This window comes from Rhincodon typus, chromosome 4, assembly GCF_021869965.1.
Source record: "Rhincodon typus isolate 14 chromosome 4, sRhiTyp1.1, whole genome shotgun sequence".
Taxonomy (NCBI): Eukaryota; Metazoa; Chordata; class Chondrichthyes; order Orectolobiformes; family Rhincodontidae; genus Rhincodon; species Rhincodon typus.
The window spans coordinates 24,941,031-24,962,564 of NC_063335.1; the positions used below are offsets into that span (position 1 = coordinate 24,941,031).

At 39.8% G+C, this 21,534-nt stretch overlaps 1 protein-coding gene across 1 annotated transcript in view; it reads left to right on the forward strand.

The window, feature by feature from the left end:
- si:ch211-171b20.3 overlaps positions 1 to 21,534 on the forward strand; it is a 127,555-nt gene that overhangs the window by 49,005 nt on the left and 57,016 nt on the right. Inside the window, exons 3-5 of the mRNA XM_048596311.1 lie at positions 3,857 to 3,908; positions 3,988 to 4,067; positions 16,437 to 16,576. Of these exons, the coding sequence (XP_048452268.1) occupies positions 3,857 to 3,908; positions 3,988 to 4,067; positions 16,437 to 16,576 (272 nt within the window). The remainder of the gene's footprint in view (positions 1 to 3,856; positions 3,909 to 3,987; positions 4,068 to 16,436; positions 16,577 to 21,534) is intronic.

A 21,534-nucleotide genomic window follows, 5' to 3' on the forward strand; every position in this document is an offset into this window, starting at 1 on the left:
CCTAGACCCTTCATCAGAAAAGGGTCTAGGCCCGAAACGTCAGCCTCTCTGCTCCTTTGATGCTGCTTGGCCTGCTGTGTTCATCCAGCCCTGCACCTTGCTCTATTAAGGTGGTTAGTTATGGAGTAGAGAGGCTGTCTGTTACTTTTGCCTTCTTGGATGATCTTTGAATAGTACAGCATTTACCCGACACTGCTTTAAGTGGCCTACCCAGATGTGGCGATGAAGGGTGAAACCAGTTGTTTACCAAAGACATTCAAGCAATCTCTTGGATTGAGGGGTACAATGGTGAAAATTGTACTACTGAGAATGATTAGAATAGGAGAAATGAATGGGGCATCATAAAATTGGTGGAGTTGGTGTGTGATTTAGCACACCAATAGCTGCAGAAGTACCATAGTGAGTTAAAAGACAAAGGTTATATAGTTGAGAATTTGAGATTGTAAAGTTAGATTACCTGAGGTGTATTTTTCAGGGTTGGACACCACATGTCTTAATTTCTGCCAGAGAAATTTGACTAAATTAAACTCTCTTAGATGCAGATAGGAAGGAACTGATGTAGCCCTATTCTTTGTGTGACTTGGGAATTTAATGAAGTACTAAATGATAAAATTTATAAAATTAAAATAATAAAATCAATGCGGTATTTAAATAATAAAATGCCTAAAATGAGTGAATGGTATATTGACTTGTAACTTTAATTCAACCGTATCGTTCCTTTTCAGTATCCAGTCCACTACTTCACTGTTAACTGCTGAATTTGTTTGTTTATTTCAGTTAGTCCATAATTGTTAGATGTTTTAAACCTGATTACTAAGCCTACATATAAATGTTTCAAAGTAAGTCATAATACAATTGAATTTTCAGGCTACAGAAGTGTTTCATGAATAAAATATCATTTTAAAGAATTCAGTTTGGGAAGGGTGAAAGAAATTTGATTAAGAGAAATATAAAGAGTTGGTCAGACACTGTCCCATCAACATGGACAGCAAGGCTGCATAAGTGCTCAGATTAAAAGGGTGATCCTGTAGGATAGTTTATTAGTAGGAAGAGATTTAGGGCAAAATTCAGAAAATAGCGAACAAGAAGAGTTGAGATGGAGACTGAAATCACCAAGATGAGAAGTTGTTTATTGCAGAGGTAGAGGAAGTAAATAGGGAGTTATTTCTTTTTTGGAGATTGTGGGGATATTGGCAAAAAAATAGGAATTTCAAATTGGGGGTGGTGAAACAAGACGAGATGCTCAGAAAATAAATTAGAGGACTATGGAAAAGTATTAAGGGATTTAGGGGAAAGGGCTACATTACTGTCACAGTGGCTTGATCAACGCAAGTGGTAAAATGTATAACCAGGTGGGGAAGTTTCATTGAGAGGAAAAGTATCATAGCACTTCAATCAGTTCTTTGTTAAGGCTGTAATGTCAATATGACTGTACACAATAAAATTAGGATGGAAAGATCTTTTTAAATAAGTGAAACAAAAAGTGAATGTATGTTCTGGTGGAAGCTATGAAGAGATCAGTAATAGCAGCCAGTGCATTGGTAGAGTTTACTGAGTTAGAACTGGGACTGGTGAGAGGGACGGATAAGAGGTTGCTGAGCTTAGTACTAGGCAGCCTGAAAGGGGGAAGACATTGGAAAAATGAAAAAAACAGAAGTTGCTGGAAAAGTTCAGCAAGTCTAGCAGCATCTGTGAAAAAAAATCAGAGTTAATGTTTCGGGTACCGTGACCCTTCCTCAGAAATGATGGTAGCTAGGAAAATGTTGGTTTATATGCAGAAGATAGGGTCGGCGGAGGGGGTAGGAGGAAATAATAGGTGGGGATAGAGCCCAAAGAGAGAGAAGAACAGCTGGACAGACATAGGAGTTGATATTGATCTGGCTAGGAGGGTGAATAGCTGTTAATGGAGATTGTTAGTGGCTAACAATAGGTAGTATATAATGGCAGGCTATGTGATAACAAGGCCAGGTGTGAAGTAAGGAGCTAGGACATGTGAGAGTTCAGGCCCTAAAATTATTGAACTCAATATTGAGTCCAGAGGGCTGCACGGTCCCCAAGCAGAAAATGAGGTGTTGTTTGTCCAGCTTGTGCTGAGCTTTGCTGGAACACTACAGCAAGCCTGAGACAGAGATGTTGGCTAGGGAACAGGGTGGTATGTTAAAGTGGCAGGCAACTGGAAGCTCAGAGTCTATTTTTGCAGGCAGAATGTAGATGTTCTGCAAAGTGGTTGCCCAGTCTATGCTTCGTTTCCCCAATGTAGAGGAGACCACATTGTGAGCAGCGGATGCAGTAGTGGGAAGTGCAGGTAAAGTGCTGCTTCACCTGAAAGGTGTGTTTGGGCCCTTGGAGGCTGAGGAGAGAGGAGGTAAATGTGCAGGTGTTACAACTTCGGCGGTTGCAAAGGAAGGTGCCGTGGGACTGTGGGGGTTTGTTGGGAGTGAAGGAGGAGTCTACCAGAGTGTCCCGGACGGAATGGTACCTGCAGAAGGCAGACAAAGGAGGGGAGGGGAATATGTGTCTGGTGGTGGCATCTCACTGGAGGTGCAGAAATGACGGCTGATGATCTTCTGGATGTGGATGCGAGTGGGATGGTAGGTAAGGACAAGGGGAACCCTATCGCTGTTGTGGGAGGGAAGAGAAGGGGTGAGGGCAGAAGTGCGGGAGATTGGTCAGACCTGGTTGAGGGCCCTGTCGAAAACGGTGCTGGAGAATCCTCGGTTGAGGAAGAAGGTGGACACGTCGGAGGCTCCCTTGTCAAATATGGCCTCATCGGAACATGTGCAACAGAGACGGAGGAACTGAGAGAATGGAGTCTTTAGAGGAAGCATGGTGCGAAGATGTATAGTCTGTGGGAGCTGGGTGTTTATAGTGGATGCTAGTGGCCAGTCTGTCCCCAGAAATGGAAACAAATGTCGGGAAGGAAAGGGAGGAGTCAGAGATAGACAAGGTGAAACTGAGAGCAGGGTGGAAATTGGAAGCAAAATGCTGAACTTTTCCAATAGAAAGAAGCAGTTGAAGTTAGCTGTTGTTTAGGAGGAGGTGATAAAGGTCATATTTGGACCTTTCTGAGGATGCTGAGAGAGAAATAAAGGGAAGATGTACAGATATTTAAGAAGGTGCCAAGTTGGGACAGTAGTAGGAGAGTAGTAAAAACATACATGAAGAACAGGTGCTAATGAGGGTGGGTGACAAAAGGGCAAGGGTAGTTTTAATATATAATGGAAAACACATTAGTTATCTCTAATTTACTGAAACACCTCTTCTTCCCTTTCATTTACATTTGACTGTAGGTACAAGTTAATATACTTTATGCTAGTATGCTTTATAGTGTCTATTAATTTGTATTGAATAATAAACCAGTCTCAATCAATGTTATAATTAAGTAAAAGGAATTATTATGATGTTCAGAAACGTTAACCAACTACATTTTTTGAGAAGATTTGTAACTAACTGCTCATACTTGGTGAATGCTGATTTTATTTAGAAAAGTAAGGAAATGAAGATGGTAAAATTATTGTGCTATGAATATTCAATAATGCTTTATAAATGTCCTCTTGGATACTTGCATACATTACTGTCATATAAGTCAATTTATTTAAAAATATTTAATAATTCATATTAAGCAAAACATGAAGTCTTAAGCTGTCTTATTACTACTACTGTGGTATTACTCTGATATAGAATTTCTTCTGTAGAGTACATCACTTTCTGTCCAAGTTGGTTGAACTTGCAATAGTGGATTTGAAGTTCTATTTCACACTATTATAGGAAATAAGCAAGTAAAACATCCATTATGAAAATATTTATGCTAGATGTGAAACTGTATTGGAAAAAAAATGATGCTATCTTTTTTTAGAGCCACAAATGAGGAAAATGAAGTATCCAATCTCTTCATGTTTTGCAATGAGGTAAGTGTTATTATAGTAAAATTTCAAAGTAGATTTTAAGGTGAATACAAACTCAACAACTAAATATACCATTTGTTAGGGGTGTGAAGATGGCCTTCTTCACGATGCAAGGGAAAAGATGTCACTCCCAGAAAGAGGTTTTGCAACAATCCACACACGGTAAAATGATGTTTGTGTATTCTTTCTGTTTTGTAAGACAAATTATTAAATCAATTTTAACAACGGTAACTTGCATTCATAAAGTACCATTTAATGTGACAAATTCCCAAAGCATTTTGCAAATGCATACAAGGAAAGTATGTAAAAAGAAGAGATTAAGAGAGTGATAAAACATTTGGTTAAAAATGAATTTGAGGTTTTTAAAAGGAGAAATGAAAGATTGAGATGCAAACAGGTTTTTCTTTTGGGAATTCATAAGAACAAGATTGAAGTGATCAGAAGAACCCCAGATAGTGGTAGGTAGTTAGAGTGTGGAATAGGAAGATTTCAGTTTTCAAGAATGGGTAGGTATACCCATGAGGACAGGACCTTTTAGGGAATTAGTCATTGTAGCTTGACCAAGATGGAGGTGATGGATGAGTAGAACTCGTTATGGGATAGAATGCAAGCAGCTGCATTTGGAAGTTGAAATTAAGAAGTCAACAAAGATAGGGGTAGAACTAACAATAAATAGAAACAACAAAAGCTAGAGAACATTCTGGAAGTGAAATTAAAAATTCTTGTCAATAGATGGAATGTGGGGTTTCATGTTTAGTTGAGGACTGAGGAGGCCAATAAGATTATGAAAAATTTGGTTAGGTGTAAAGAATTAGTGGAGAGCTATATGGAATTAGAGGCAAGGGAACAGAATTTGTAGTGTGGAACAAAACTTTTACATTTTCAGTAATCTGATGTTAAACTGAAGGAAGTTGTAATTTGTCTTAGATTTGATATTGGAGAAGTGGTCGGACGGAGATGGTGAAGGATTAAGCGAGTGTTGGACAGGCAGATCCGAAGTGGTGAAAAGATAGAGCTAGACATTATCAACACGTAGATGAAAGCTATCACTGTGCTTATGATCAATGATGCCCGATGGACAGCATGTAGTTAAGGAGAGCTTGGAAAGATCCTTCAAGGTGATGGTATAGGGAAAGGAAAGAGAAGTCAATTCTGAAGATGGAAAGGCTACATCTAAATGATTAGTATGATTGGAAAGATAGAGCCAAGAAGCTAGACAGGAGAGAAGAAACACTGAATGAGATTGCTGTAGTGAACAGTTCATACGTGTCCATCCTTTCAGAAATACTGATGTAACATGATTACAGTGATATGAATATAATTAATGTTGTCTGGGGTTTTAATGCTTTAATAAAAATGAAGGACCGAATCTTTTTTTAATATTCAGGTTAAGCATAGAAGTAGGACTCAATGACCTAAAGAAGAAAAGGAATCAGGAAATAGTATATTGTGAGTGATATCTTTGAGAAAATTGGGATTATGGCAGCCATTTTGAAAGAGTTGAGGGTATATCTGAAGCTTAGTACTCAGGACATGAGGTTTACTACTCAGGAATGGTTAGAAGACCATAAGATCATAAGACATATGAACAGAAATTAGGCCTTCAGCCCATTGAGTCTGCTCCACCATTCAATCATGGCTGATAAGTTCCTCAACCCCATTCTCCCGCTTTCTTCCTGTAATCCTTGATCCCCTTGATAATCAAGAACCTATCTATCTCAGTCTTAAATGTAATCAATGACCTGTACACAGCCTTCTATGGCAGTGAATTCCATAGATTCACCACTCTCTGGCTGAAGAAGTTTCTCCTTATCTCCATTCCAATAGGCCTTCCCTTTACTCTAAGGCTGTGCCCTCCGGTTCTAGTCTCTCCTACAAATGAAAACATCTTCCCAACATCCACCCTGTCGCGGCCATTCAGTATTCTGTAAGTTTCAATCAGATCCCCCCTCATCCTTCTAAACTCCAATGAGTATAGTCCCAGAGTCCTCAAACATTCCTCATATGTTAAGCTTTTCATTCCTGGGACCATTCTCGTGAACGTCCTCTGAACCCGCTCCAGGGCCAGTACACCCTTCCTGAGATATGGGGCCCAAAACTGCACACAGTACTCCAAATGTGGCCTGACCAGAGCCTTCTAAAGCCTCAGTAGTACATCGCTGCTTTTATATTCAAGTCCTCTCAAAATAAATGCCAACATTGCATTTGTCTTCCTGACTACTGACTCAACCTGCAAGTTTACCTTGAGAGAATCCTGGACTAGAACTCCTAAGTCTCTTTGCACTTCAGACTTCTGAATTTTCTCCCCATTTAGAAAATAGTCTATGCTTTTATTCTTCTTACCAAAGTGCATGACCTCACATTTTCCCACATTGTACTCCATCTGCCACTTCTTTGCCCACTGTCCTAACCTGTCCAAATCCTTCTGCAGCCTTCCCACATCCTCAATACTACCTGTCTCTCCACCTATCTTTGTAGCATCTGCAAACTTCGCCAGAATGCCCACAGTTCCTTCATCTAGATCATTAATGTGTAAAGTGAAAAGTTGAGGTCCCAACACTGACACTTGCGGAACACCACTTGTCACCGGCTGCCATCCTGAGAAAGACCCTTTTATCCCCACTCTCTGCTTTCTGCCAAACAGCCAATCTTCTATCCATGCTAGCACCTTGCCTCTAACACCATGGGCCCTTATCTTACTCAGCAGCCTCCTGTGCAGCACCTTGTCAAAGGCCTAGAAATAGATCTTTAAAATAACATGAAATTTAACTCATCCGTGAGGATTACAAGAAGTTTGTAAATGAGTGAGAAGATGGGTGAGAATTTCATAAAGCTAGGAGTTAAGAATGAAAATGTACGGTTTTACTTAAATAAAGTATTCATGCATGTTCTAAAAATTAGGATAAGCACTGTCAGCATTTTCAATGAACATTGGTCCTTTATTGTATAGACATTGGAGATAAGCGAAAGAAAATAAAATGTAAGTAAATTACTTCTCTGCTGAGGTATGGTTCTGTAAATAATGCATCCTCTTTGATACTGCCCCAAGTGTCCATTCTTCATAAGTGATGCTAGATTGTAAATGGTGGGAGGGAATTATACTATGGGGACTTTTCTGTTGAGTCCCATTTAACTTTTAATTGATTCACAAATGCATATTTTCTGCAGATGTCTCTGAAATATGATCAAGTTCAGAAATCCAGGTTGATTCTTCTCCCCTTCTAATCCACAGATGGGGAGATCAATTTTAATGGCTTTGTGCTACTCAAAATTCTGACCAACTAATGCAGTAAAGAATCATTATTAAATGTGGGATCTTCACGTCTTGTACTATTAACTCAGTTGTAAGGAGCTGAATCACTCAAACATTTTCATATTTTATGTACAAATATTTTAGTGTAGGAATTATTGCTAATATTGGGAGATTAATAATTAATATGCCTATGTGACATTTCCTTTCTGCTACTTTAATGCCATTAGTAACACATAAGAAATTAATAAAATGTGTTAAAACAACTTGTCACTTTAAAGCAGACATTCTTCTGGTAGCCTCACTGTCAGAACTATTCCTATACAGTTTTATATGGTAAAATTGTTTCTCACAATCACTATTTCCACATAGTCTTATATGGCAAAATCATATCATCAATGAAACCATGAATGATGACTGGAACTCCCAGTTTTGTAAACTGGATTACAGAGAGTTCAAATTTGCACCTTAAGGAATATAAACAAAATAATCAGAACAGAGTTGCTGAACTTGAATGTGATCTGACTTTGACAACTTCTGAGAAGTTACAGCCCTACAGCTCTAGCAAAAACAATGTTCCATCTTTCAGTGCATTGGAAATTGCTGTTTGTACATATCTACAAGCAACATGCCTAAATCCCAACATACCTCATTGTGTATTCTATAAAATAATGATGTATAAATATATGATTGTATATTGCAGCTGAGCACTTGCAGTTCAAAAACAAAGAAAAATGGAAGAAGATGATAATCAATTGAAAAATAAGCTCTGATTCGATATTTGTGACTACTGAATTTTCCCATCTCTGCACTGTACTGCTTGTGCGTAGAAATGACACAAATAATTTTATTTTTATACTATTATTGTGCGGGCAGCACATTCCAAATCCTAAGAACTCTCTGAGTAAATAAGCTTCTCCTCATCTCAAATCTGGCTCTCTTGCTGACAGTCTTGTAATTGTGGCCCCTAGTTACTGACTAATAACAACTAATTGAAACAGAATGTCCTTCTTTACCCTGTTAAAATTATTCATAATTTTGATCATCTCAATAAGGTCACCTCTTAATCTTCTCCACTCCAAGGGGAATAAGCCCAATCTCCATAAACTTTCTAAAATCCTTCATTCCTGATATCATTCTAGTAAATCGCCTTTGAATTCTCTCCCGGGCTTTAATGTCCGTCCTTAAATAAACTGTCCAGAACTGAATACAATACTGCAAATATGGTTTGACCATTGATTTGTAGAGGTGTACTATCACTTCCTTGCTTTCATACTCTATGCCTCTGTTTATAAACCCAAGAACCCTATAAACCTTCTTAACAACTGTTTCATCTTCACCTTCAGAGAATCATGCATGTGAACCCCGAGGCTCCTGAACTCTCCTCAAAATTGTACCATTTGTTTGTGATACTAGCAATGTGATCGAGCAGCCATTATAAAGATAAATAATAGCATTCATAAAGACCAAGATCTGATTAAACTACTTGGTTAGGTATGGTTTCAACATATTTTATGCAATATAATGCAAATTGGAACAAGGAACAGTAAAAGTGCACACAGTGAAGGGGTGTCCATTCAAAAAGGTGAGGACAAAAATGAATTCAGTTACCCATTAGAATCTTTACAAAATCAACATGAAGATGTCATCAAAATGCTAACCAAACACCAGGCTGCACTTACATGGCATTTGATTGTGGAATTGAAGTTGGTGCCTTGTTTTTGGCAATGAACTAAGTTACAAAATGTAATGAAGACTACTCTGTTCACTCTTAATATTCATGGTTTGACTAAATTGTGCGCTTTACAGTTGCCAGTTGAGCACTAGATATAGTGGTTTTCTGAACAATATTTCTGTAGTAAAACGTAGGGATTTAAAGATCTTCGCCTGTTTTGATTAACTCTTACTTGGTGTGTATTCAGGAGATAAAGGAAGAAGGCTGTTTCATTGGGAAATATTGCAGCCTCTGGAATAGATCTATCACATGATGCAGATTAATTTGATTTGCAGTGTTTTAAGATTGGAGATGCCAAAATAGAAAATGAATTTCATAGTTTCTGATTCTTACACTAGAGGAGAACAACTTTTAAACCATTCCTCTGGCACTTGTAACATCATCATTTTCAGGGGCAGGATTAAGCAATTGGAGCTTGAGACAGCGGAAGAGAAAGTAACAGGACTGGGAGTGGCAGAGAGGATGGCATACTAGGATTCGGGGTTAGAAGATGAGCTGGCAGAGTTAGAAGCTGGGAAATTGGCAGCTTTGTGGATTGAAAAAGGATGGAGACAGTGGAAGACGAGTGAGGAAATGGGGCTTGTACTGGGGAAATAAGGAGACCATGGACTGGAGAGTGCATGGAATTGGAGGTTGGTGGAAGGGCGTGGACAGGCATGCAGTCTACTACCTCCCTTTGCTTCCAAATGGTGCTAATTGGATCTCCAATGGATGCCCCTGTGCTAAGTGTACGTATGGGCCCATTATCTGTGCAATGATAAATTGGAATAATGGTGAATGAGGCAACTTAAAATTGGGCTTATTGTAGTTGAATGGCCTATAGATGACACCCAGCTGTGTAATGGCTATCTAAAGATTCTGTTCTTAACACCTCTGGGACGTACTGTTTTTCTACACAATGACTCCTTCTTTCCTACCTCTCTACCTTTCCTTACACCTATCCGTGAACATTTAGGACCCAGTCCTACCCAATCTCTGTTTTTGCAATGACATATTCCCCTGTGCTATTTGTACCTGCAGCTCACTCACCACTCATATTTACAACACTGTGTTCACATTCACATGAAGTAAAAATAAATAGGCCTTATTGCTTTTTCTCTTACTTTGATCCCATCGCATACATTGCTATTTCTCAATCTTTTGCTACCTCTCTCTCATAATTCTTTGTTTTCCTAATGTAATGTTTTCCATCTCATCTAAACTGACATAAACCCTTCCCAGTAGCTCTAGTGACTGTCATGCAAAGAGGTTAGTCCCAGCTACGTTCAGGTCCGATTCATTCAGCCTGTATATAATCCTACAGTGCTGCATTTTAGACATAGATATACTGATGGGTGCCAGAGGACTGGAAAATTAGCGAGAAGGCTCATGGATGGCCTTCCTGCCCATTTACCAGTTGAGGCAAAGAGATGGTCAGGTAATGACCACTGTAAGGTATTCATTCCACTATCACTGCTGATATCAACCAGGTGCTGGCAGGGTCTGGCTGCTTGGAGAGTATGACATGCATGCTTACAGGCTCCCAATATTGGGGGTGGCCATTTACGAAAAGCAGTGAGTGCCATGTGTCTGATTGAGGAACCTGGCATCAAGAAAGGAGGTAGCTGCCACATACCTCTGCCACAGCTTACCTGTAGCTTCGACATTCATGCAAGAACCAGAAGCTACTAATCAGCAGTATCTCAACATCAACAAACCTACAGGGTAATGTGACACGAGACTTCCTAATTTGAAATATGCAGGTTGGTTAAGTAGATTTAGCCCCTCACTCTAATCTATTTAAGCTACATATTTGGCCCTGCAGCAGTACTATTTAAAGGACCATGCAGGCACTCAACTTGCAGATAAGATGATTTTGAAAAATTACTGCTATGAAGAAGACTCTAGTAGGACACTGTGGTGTGTTTCTCCTTGTGTTGTGAGAGGTTCTCTGGTGAGTGTTGCTGTATCCTCATAGGGATGCCAGAGGAGTAGTTGATACAACTACAGAAATGCTGCAATATGTATAGGGACTGTAGTAGCAGGAACTCTGATGGTATAGCATGACAGAGTGATGAAGCGGAAGCTGCCTCTAGAGCAGATGCTGCATGACTCCACCTGCTCTTTTGCAGTTTCTTCAGGAATTTCTGTTTTTGTTTCAGATCTCCAGCATCTACAGTTTTTTGTTTTATTTGTTTTATTTTAGGTAGATACTAGGCATGCAACCAGGGTAAAGTGACAAGGATTCTGCAGGTCCTAGCTCACGAGAGGGCGCTGTTACATGTGAGTTCTGTTGCAAATGACTCATAAGCATTTTGATGAGCTGCCTACAGAAGAAGGCTGATCACTTTAACAAGGAAAACTATAATGCTGCAGCAGACTTGACAGAAAGCCTGTAAGCAATGTAAAGCAATACAGGGGAGTGCTGCAAAAATGTAAGAGACCCTGAACAGATAAAGGGTGTGTTACGTTGCAACTGGAGACAGTTTGTTCCCAAGTTATAGAGATGTACAGCATGGAAACGGACCCTTTGGTCCAACTTGTCCATGCCAACCAGATATCCAAAATAAATCTAGTCCCATTTGCCAGCATTTGGCCCATATCCCTTTAAACCCTTGCTATTCATGTAACCATCCAGGTGCCTTTTAAATGTTGTAATCGTACCAGCCTCCACCACTTCCTCTAGCAGCTCATTCCATACACGCACCGCCCTCTGTGTGAAAATGTTCCCCTTAGGTCCCTTTTAAATCTTTCCTCTCTCTCACTTTAAACCTATGCCCTCTAGTTTTGGACTCCCCAACCCAGGGGAAAAGACCTTGTCTATTTACATAAGAACATAAGAACTAGGAGCAGGAGTAGGCCATCTGGCCCCTCGATCCTGCCCCACCATATATTTACCTTATCCATGCCCTCATGATTTTATAAACCTCTATAAGGTCACCCCTCAGCCTCTGATGTTGCTCATGATGTCTTTGTGAAGGCAGTGGAGAGGACAAATGTGTCCTGTTTTCCAAATAAACTTTGCGAAGCCAGTGGGATCAGAAGGCTGTGATGATCAGAAGTCAAGTCCTGAGGGCCTGAATTCAACTCTACAGTCATGTTCAATGGGCTTACAAGTACGGTCCAGTTCAGTAAACGTACCTTCAAATGTCATATCCAACAAATGTACTATAAGCCTCACACACTGCTCAATGCTCCATACACCCATTACTAGCCTATCAATAAATGCCAATAATCATCACTTCGTGTAACATTCCCGTATTGAGCCACAAGCCTCACACCGGGGTTTTGCACAGAACTTAGCCATTCCAGTGTGGAAGTGGTGGTCAATTTTACATACTACAGTGTCTAATGGTGAATAATTCAGCTTCCATTGCAGCACAAACAGAATGGCTGGGTACTGTGGTGGAAGCTCAAACCTCTGTACTGCAAAATTGGCTGACTTTCATGATGTTCAGACTTCCCTTATGCGAACACAAATTCTTGCCACCATAGTGGCAAATGTCAGTATTCAAAGGGACTTCCAGGGTGTCAAGGCAATCCAGCAAGTTGTCTTCAGATATAAAGATGGCTGAGGCACTACTTGCCAGGTCTAGTGACCCTGAAAAGAACAAACCTACTGTTCCCTCTGAGGATGAGAGCATTCACTTTCCCAGTGTTTTAATTTCACCAATGCCATTGCTGTGGCCTTTCAACTAAGCAACCCAAAATTTTGCGGTCCATGGTGCAACGTGAAACTGGGCCTTCTTGGGCTGAAGTTTTTCGTGGTCACTTTACAAGATCTTCTAGGGTTTCCAGTACTGAGAATCAGTAGTCTTCATCAGCCATGCTGCAGCTACTGGAATACCACTGCATAGGAGCTTCAGGGCAGGCAAAGATACATGGATGATGGCAGTTAAGGAATGGACAAAGGTTTGATGTTTGTATGATACTTGGCATGGTTTGATAAAGTTAGTTTAAAATATTAATTTTGTGTTCACTTTGGTTTGTGCATAGTTGACACTATGATGATCAAAGAGTGAGCAGGGGAGGTAAGTTTTGGAATTATTGATGAATGAAGAATTGGTTGCATTTACTGTGATTATAGTTGAATTAATCAATTTGGACAGCCTAGTTTGAAAGATTTGGTTTGGTTGCTAGTCCTCTTCCTCTACTTTTACTTTCTCCTCCTCCTCAACTATACTACTTTTAGCTAAGCTGGGATTGTACCCTCATAATGGTGAGGTTAACCAGAATGCAGCAGACTACTATACATCTTGCTAAGTGTCATGTTGAGTACTGTAGGTCTTCTGTAGAGCAGTTTAGGCAGCAGCAATGTTGTTTTAGCAGTTCATTGGCCTGCTTTCTATTCCTTATGCAGCCACTCAGAATGTCCGCACATGCTGAGTGGCATGTGGACATATTGACATTGCCACACATGGATCTCAGGGGTCTGTGCAACTACTAGAAAAATTAAAGGGAATGTTGTCTGCTTCATCAGATTTTGAGTGACAACATGACTTTTGTTGAATGCATGCCTGCATATCTGTGGGTTACACACTGGATTCGTGAGTCATGTTATTAAAGTCCTCGTCATCGTGTAGGCACCCTGTGAGTTTGTTATAGTTTCTCAATTGAAGAAGGTATAGTGGACAGCTTAGAATGAAGTCAGTTGTGATTGTTGTTGAGTAGAAGGCATTAACCTTCATAATATGGTCAACATGTCACAAAACAGCTATGTATTGAGGAATTAGAATCCCTTTTAGTTTTAGTACATCTCAGGGTTGACATGTAGTGCCCACAAAGCAATATGCATCCAGTCAGTGGCTCCTATGCACCATAGTGAAACCTGCAATCCTTATGAAACTGCACGCTCACTCCATGTGCTCTCTGGAAAGATGGAATGAAATATTTTCAGAAAAAATACTTTTATCAAACCTTTTTATTTTGCTCTTGTTAGGAATATTTGCAAGAATATCAATTTAATGGGAAAACCATCATTTATACTGCATGAGAGGAGAGTGCTGATTGGTTTACAAGTGGAACGTGTGAAGAATTATGCTGACAACGAATTTAGGATTGTTAGTCAGACTGGTAGAGTGGCACACTTGTGGGTACTGGAAGTTAAATATATTAATATATAGGGCCCTGTTCTTTGCAAACAAGAAGAACATGTATGTGCACTGCGCCTATTTTGATTCAACAAAATAGATTACAGCCATTTACTGGTTCATTTCATGCCCTTACCAATTAAAGTCAATCTGTCAGGTTTAAAATTTGAATGAAGTATGGCAGTTAACTTTCAGTCATCAATAACATCTACATTCTCCATGGTGAAACTGCTACTGTTATGAGTGCCACCAATCAACATTTTATAAATGTTGGTTTTCCCCTTGAATTTGTATTCTTACAAATGTCATGATGAGTGCAAGACAAAAAGCTTAACAAAATGTGTCATTTTTCAGTAGTACTCAAGTTCTGTACTGCCAAATGATGAATGTATTCAGCACCTTAGTTACTTCCCTTATGCAACACTTTTTGGGAGATATTACAAATATTGCCTTTTCCTGTCTGGAAGGAGTCCAACGCCTAAATCTTCCTCGGCACATTCACCTTTGCAGCAATAATGCCATTCTTCCCTGCTAAGGTTGGAGTTGTGCTTTGAGATGGCAGATTTCAGTCAGGACATCCTTAGTGAAATGCTTCACTACAGTGTAGGTAGAAGAATTGTTCTCTGAGAGCCATGGACAGATGTAGCATCCTGCTGGGAACCCCTCCTCCCACTGCTGCTTTTTCATGTCCTTCTTCCTCTTTCAGTGGCTTGTCCTGTCTGTATAATTCTCTGCTCATTTCACTGCTACGCTGCTCAAGAAGAATGCATGTACTTGTTTGGGAGTAAGAGGTTTCTGCAGAATCTTTGAAGTAAGGACAAAGTCCTTCAACACATGCCACACCAGCCCCTAATTTTAGAAACCAAGCAGCTCTTCTGAAATTGCAGCAAAAACCAGTAGAAATCAATCAGCAGTTGCCTTAACGTTGTTGATGATGTCCTTAAATAGCACTATTTCCGGGGTGGACCTTTCCTGCCATAAGAGTTACTTGTGTGCATATTTAGGGGAGAGTGTTAACTGAAGATTTGAAATCCACACTGATGTCAGATCAATGTTACATTGCTAACTGTCACAATTTGCCTATTCTCCATGCTACTTTTGAGCAGTCTCTGCACATATGCAAATGCCCTCACCAAAATGGAGTCTGGAATGCCGCATACCAGAAGTGTCCCATCTCCATTCCCAACTTTGACTTGGGCCTGAAAATTCACCCAATCACTTTAGTTTCTAGTAAATACAATTTATTCAGTTTCAATTATTGTCATGTTCCCTTTAACTGGAAGTGCACTACACAAAGCTGGTGGAAGCAATTCACAGTAACTTCCAAAGAGAATTAAAGAAGCAAAAATTTGCGTAGATATAAAGGAAAGGGTAGGAGAGTGGTACTAACTGATAGCTCCTTCAACAAAAAAATTTGTACAAGCAGGATGGACCAAATGGTCCCCTTTTTGTGATAAAATTCTAAGTATGCTTTAAGTGAAAATGGAAACTCAGAAAAAGCTGTTTTTTTTTCTTTATTCATTAATGGGATGAGGGTGTTGCTGGCTAGGCAGCATTTATTCCCCAATCCTAATCGCCCAGATGGCAGTTCAGAGTCAACCACATTGCTGTGGGTCTGGAGTCACGTGTAGGCCAGACCAGGTAAGGATGGCAGTTTCCTTCCCTAAAGGACATTAGTGAATGTAGTAAAAAGGGAAATCAGCTTATTAATGTATTCAGGTAGTGAATGCTTATCTCAACATAAAATGGCATTCATCACTTGACCTAGATATGTATAACTAACATTGAATACCTCACATGTCAAGCTTCAATGCTAGTTCAAATATTAGAGGTCTAAAGCCTTCTCTGGCATCAAACAATGCCTGGCTTATTGGTTCATCACAGGCCACTAACTTTTTTTTAGTTTTATTGGAAACATTGTCATTCAGGTAAAGGCTTCTGGAATTAAGAATTCTTCTGACTCAGCATACATCTTGTTTAGTGATTACAATGCAGTTACTGCTCCTTGATTGGAGGATCAATTACAAAAGTATTCCGCTGTTGATAACAATTCCAATTTTGTACACAAGACATTTTTATTGAGGAACTGTTTCTTGTAATAATGTTCTACAATTTCTCAGCTCTTAGTACTCTGAATGCTTTTAAAATAAAGGGTAAATTTCAGACACTAGGAGAGAGAGTAAAAATTGGGCATACAAAGCTTTTCAATATCATCATTCTTAAATTTTCTGTCCCTGTATCTTCACTGACATTTTGGCTAGACCTACGCAGGACAGCTGTGCAAAGTTCTACTGATGACATCTGTAAATGGGTACAGTAGTCAGTCTGCTTGCAACCAGAAATAATAACGGTTTGTCTCATCTAGAGCTGTTGCTGGTGCCTGTTTCTCAGTTGGTGTGTCTTTGCATGGATTAATGGAGCAAATTTGCAATAATTGTTTTTCATTTTATTATAGGGTAAATTTTCTTCTTTTTCAGTTCAAAAGAAAAGCAAGAATGCACAAGGCGAAGCCTTAAGCACAAACCTCTTCATACCAAATTATTTGAAGAACTGTCAAAAGGTCAATTTCCTTTTGACTGGAGCAAGAGAAATGGTGGGGCACTTGGTGGAAATAAAGGTAATTTGAACTTTAAACATTTTGAAGATTGGGTTCTGTTTTCTTTATCCAGATTTTCTGTACATGTGTGCATTGCACCATGATGCTAATGGCACCATTTGATTCTTAAGGTCCAGACCTGCTACTGGTGGAACCTTATCCAGAGTTTGAATTGTCATTTTAATATAATGGCAGCTGGCAGCATAGTAGGTTGGAAGAAAGGTATAGTTTTTGTTTAAGATTTTAACCCTTGCCCCTTTCTTTTCCTCATTTGGGGGTGATAGGGGCAGTAATTGATTTAGGTGTTACCATGCTTTGATTCTAATAATGATCCTGTTTGCATCACTGGACAATCATTAGCTTCTTTTTTTCTGCTGGAGCAGATTGGAGGAGTCAGTTTGCAGCTGGAATGTCTTTTCTACTGGTAATGAATGTTGCTGCATTTGGTTTCGCTGTTTAATTTTTGATATTGGAGAAAATTGGAGAAATGAGAATGAAATTGGTCTATTCCCCTACAAGCTGTGTTTAATATTATGAAAGACTTGAAATGATCAATAGCGAAATGCTTTAAGGAATAGTTAATAAGGTGGCTTAAACTTAGAATAAGCAAATGGAAGCATAAAAGGCCCAATTAGAAACATTGTTTTTGTAAGAATGGATATTGAACATGGGATGTATTACCAGATATGACTGAGTTAATCAAAACATGAATAGGCACACTTACTTAAGAATGCAGGGAAATAGTAAGAGAATGGGATTTAAGCAGATAACTCCTTCACAGAGTTAGCACTGGGCTGGATGACCATTTTCTTTGCTGAAATCTCTATCATGCTTACGGTGACAAGACATTGTTTTAATGAAGCTAACAGCAGAACAGTGTATCTCCAGTTGGAATATCCAAATTTTTATAATTAATCACACATTTTCCCTTGCATGAAGTTGCTATACCATTTGTAATTAAATAAAGACTGTAGCAATTATTTCAACAACAAATGTTGGGATATTGTAATTGAAAGTTTTTCAGTGCAAAAATCTTGTTTTTGGGCAGCAGAGGGCATAGTGTTCTAGTATGTTTAATTTCCCAATTCCCAAAAACAATAATCTAGAAATTGCTGATGTGCTATCCGTGGAGGAACTATGGGTGGGATTTTTCCCTCCCTGGAGTGGCCTGGATAACAGTGAGAAAGTTGAGAAAATTTGGCAAAAATAAAATCAAAATCTCAATGTTGAGAAAAACTTCCTGATTTTCCCCATTGGCTTTAAATGGCAAATTCAATGTTTCATTATTGAGTGGCAATTACCTTATTTCTATGTATTTGCATCTCATAATTAGTCCAACTTGCCTGATTTCTATGCCATTTCCAATTCTCCTCTCCTCTGAGAAACTAAATGGCACCAATTCTTGACTTTTAAATCAGAATGGGTATCTGGTGGCTACAGCTCGCTGATTTCTTGTCCTAGCATTCATCCAACCATGTCTTTACCACTGTATCCCTGCATGCTCCTGTACAACGTCCTGTTTCATTCTTCATCCACACAAAGGTGACATTGGCAAACCACTAGCATCACTACATGCTATTCAAACACCACTTAAGTCTTTCAAGACTTGACTTTGGAGGTTAGGAATACATAGGACTTCTGTGTTTCAGCTATATTTCTTGTACATCCAAACAGGATGCATCTTATGGGTTCTTAGCGCATAGGATCTTCACTGATCAATAGGAGAGGCAGGCAGCTTGTCACAGTACAGTGTTGGAACGGGCCCCTCAGTCCACCAAGCCTGCACCAACACATGACACCATTCTAAACTGAAGATTTATTGCCTGTATGCTATCTGTACAACTCTATTCCCTGCCTATTCATGTATCTGTCAAGATACCTCTTAAGTATTGCTATTGTATCTGCTTCTATCACCTCCTGTAGCAGCACATTCCAGACACTTACCACCCTCAATGTGTAAAACTTATTTTTTATTCATTCACGGGATGAGGGTGTCGCTGGCTAGACAACATTTATTGCCCATCCCTAATTGCCCAGAGGGCAGTTAAGAGTCAACCAAATTGCTGTTGGTCTGGAGTCACATGCAAGCCAGACCAGGTAAGGATAGCAGTTTCCTTCCCTAAAGGACATTAGTGAACCAGATGGGTTTTTCTGACAATTGGCATTGGGTTCATGGTCGTCATTAGACTCTTATTTCCAGATATCTACTGATTTCAAATTCCACCATCTGCTGCGGCGGCATTTGAACCCAGAACATTGTCTGGATCTCTGGATTAACTGTCCAGCGATAATACCATGAGGCCATCACCTCTCACATCTCCTTTTAACATTCCCCCTTTTATCTGAAACTATGTTCTGTATTAATTGGCATTTCTACCCTGGAAAAAAGATTCTGAGTCTCATAATTTTGTAAATCTCTATTAGGTTGCCCCTCACCTTCTAACATTCAAGTGAAAACAAACTGAATTTGTCCAATCTCTCCTCCAATCCAAGACTCTCAAAATCAGGCAACATCCTGGTAAACCTTTTCTGTACCATCTCCAAAGCCTCCACATCTTTCTGGTAGCACGACGACCAGAATTGTACAGAAGGTTTATTAGTTTAGGAGGTTGAGCTGGTTGAGAGCCGTTGAATGGACATGATGTATGCAATACCAAGAGCTGTCAGCTTCAAGCCTTGGAGACATATGTCTACAGTGACAGAGTTAGAGTTTTGGCCCTGTGAGTGTGAGGTATCAAAGAGAAGATGGTGGCACTTTCTGTTGTAGAACACACAATATCATTGAACTTCCTGAACTTTGGTGGTCAACACTGGTGTACGAGGACAGCCAGGTCTTGTTGCACTTTCCTCTTTCCCAATCTATCGCCATTCAAATAATAATCTACTCCTCTGTTTTTGCTACCAAAGTGGTCAACCTCACATTTTTGAAAATTATACTTCATCTGTCATGAAATTGCCCACTCAATCAACTTATCCAAATCACACTGAAGCATTTCTATATCCTCCTCACAGTTCACCCTCCCATCCAGCTTTGTGTCATCAACAGACTTGGAGAATATTACATTTTAGTTCCCTCGTCTAAATTATTAATATATTGTCAATAGCTGGGGTCCAAACAATGATCCCTGTGGTATCACACTAGTCACTGGTTGTATAGAATATAGAACTGTAAACACAGGAATGGCCCTTTGGCCCATGATGTTATGCCAAACATGACATCAAATTAAACTGATCCCTTCTGCCTGCCCTTGGTCCATATCCCTCCATTTCTTGTATATTCGTGTGCTTATTTAATAGGCCTATCGTAAATGCCCCTATCGTATTTGCATCCACCACCACCCCTGGCAGCATGATCCAGACATCTGTCACTCTATGTGTAAAAAAACTTTCCCACTCTCACCTTAAATGCATGCCCCCTAGACGTTTCAACTCTGGGAAAAAGATTCTGACTGTCAATCCTATATATGCATCTCATAATTTAATAGAATTCTATCAAGTCTCCCCTTAGCCTCCGCCGCTCCAGAGAAAACAACCCTAGTTTTTCTAGCCTCACCTTATATCTTATACCCTCTAATCCAGGTGGCATCCTGGTAAACCTGCTGTGTACCCTGTACAAAGCTTCCACATCCTTCCTGTAATGTGATAACCAGAATTGAGCACAATATTCTAAGTGCGACCTAACCAAAGTCTTATAAAGCTGCAACATGACATCCTAATTGTAGTACTCAATGACCCAACCAATAAAGGCAAGCATAACATATGAAATAACAAGGTGTTTCTGAAGAAGGGTCCAGACCCGAAACGTCAGCTTTCCTGCTCCTCTGATGCTGCTTGGCCTGCTGTGTTCATCCTTGTTATCTACACCTTGTTATCTCAGATTCTCCAGCATCGGCAGTTCCCACTATCTCTGAAGCATAACATATACTTTCTTTCCCACCAAATCTACTTGTGTGGCCACTTTTGGGGAGTTATGGACTTGAAACTGTATATTTTTCCTTAACATTTGATCTCCCAAAGTGCAGCACCTCACACTTGCCCAAATTAAACTCCATCTGCCGTTTCTGCACCCATATCTGATCTATATCACGCCATACCTTTTGACAACCTTCTACACTATCCAAAACTCCACCAATCTATGTGTCGTTTGCAATCTTACTAACACATCCATCTAAGTCATTTATATACATCACATTTCATCTAAGTCATTTAAATATATCACAAACAGCAGAAGTTCCAGCACGACCCCTGTCAAACACGACTTGTCACGGATCTCCAGCCAGAGAAACATCCTTACACCACTACTCTCTGCCTTCTGTGGGCAAGCCAATTCTGAATCCAAGCGGCCAAGTCACTGTTGATCCCATCACCTTAATGTTCTGGATGAGCCTACCATCAGGGATCTTGTCGAAAGCTTACTAAAATCCATGTAGACAATATCTGCTGCTGTACCCTCACTGATTGCCTTCATCACTTCCTCAAAAATTTAATCAAGTTAGTAAGACATGACTTGCCCCGTCCAAGGCCATGTTAACTGTCCCTAATTAGGCCATGCCTTTCCAAATCCATTCCCTAAGAATTCTCTCCAATAGCTTTCCAACCACTGATGTGAAACTCACTGGTCTTTTAGTTTCCTGGATTATCTCTAATTCCTTTCTTCAACAGAAGAACAACATTAGCTACTCGCCAGTCCTCTGAGACCTTTTCCTTGGCTAGTGAGGATACAAAGGTCTTGTTCAAGGCCCCAGCAATCTCCTCTCATGCCTATCTTAGTAACCTGGGGTAGATTCCATCAGGCCCTGGGGATTTGTCCACCTTAATGCTCTTCAAGATACCCAACACCACTTCTTTCTTGACTTCAAAATGCCCGTGCATACTCCACACTAATCTCACTAACCTCTATGTCCTTCTCCTGGCTGAATACTGATGCAAAGTAATCATTTAGGATCTCGCCCAAATCCACTGCCTTCAAGCACAAGCTC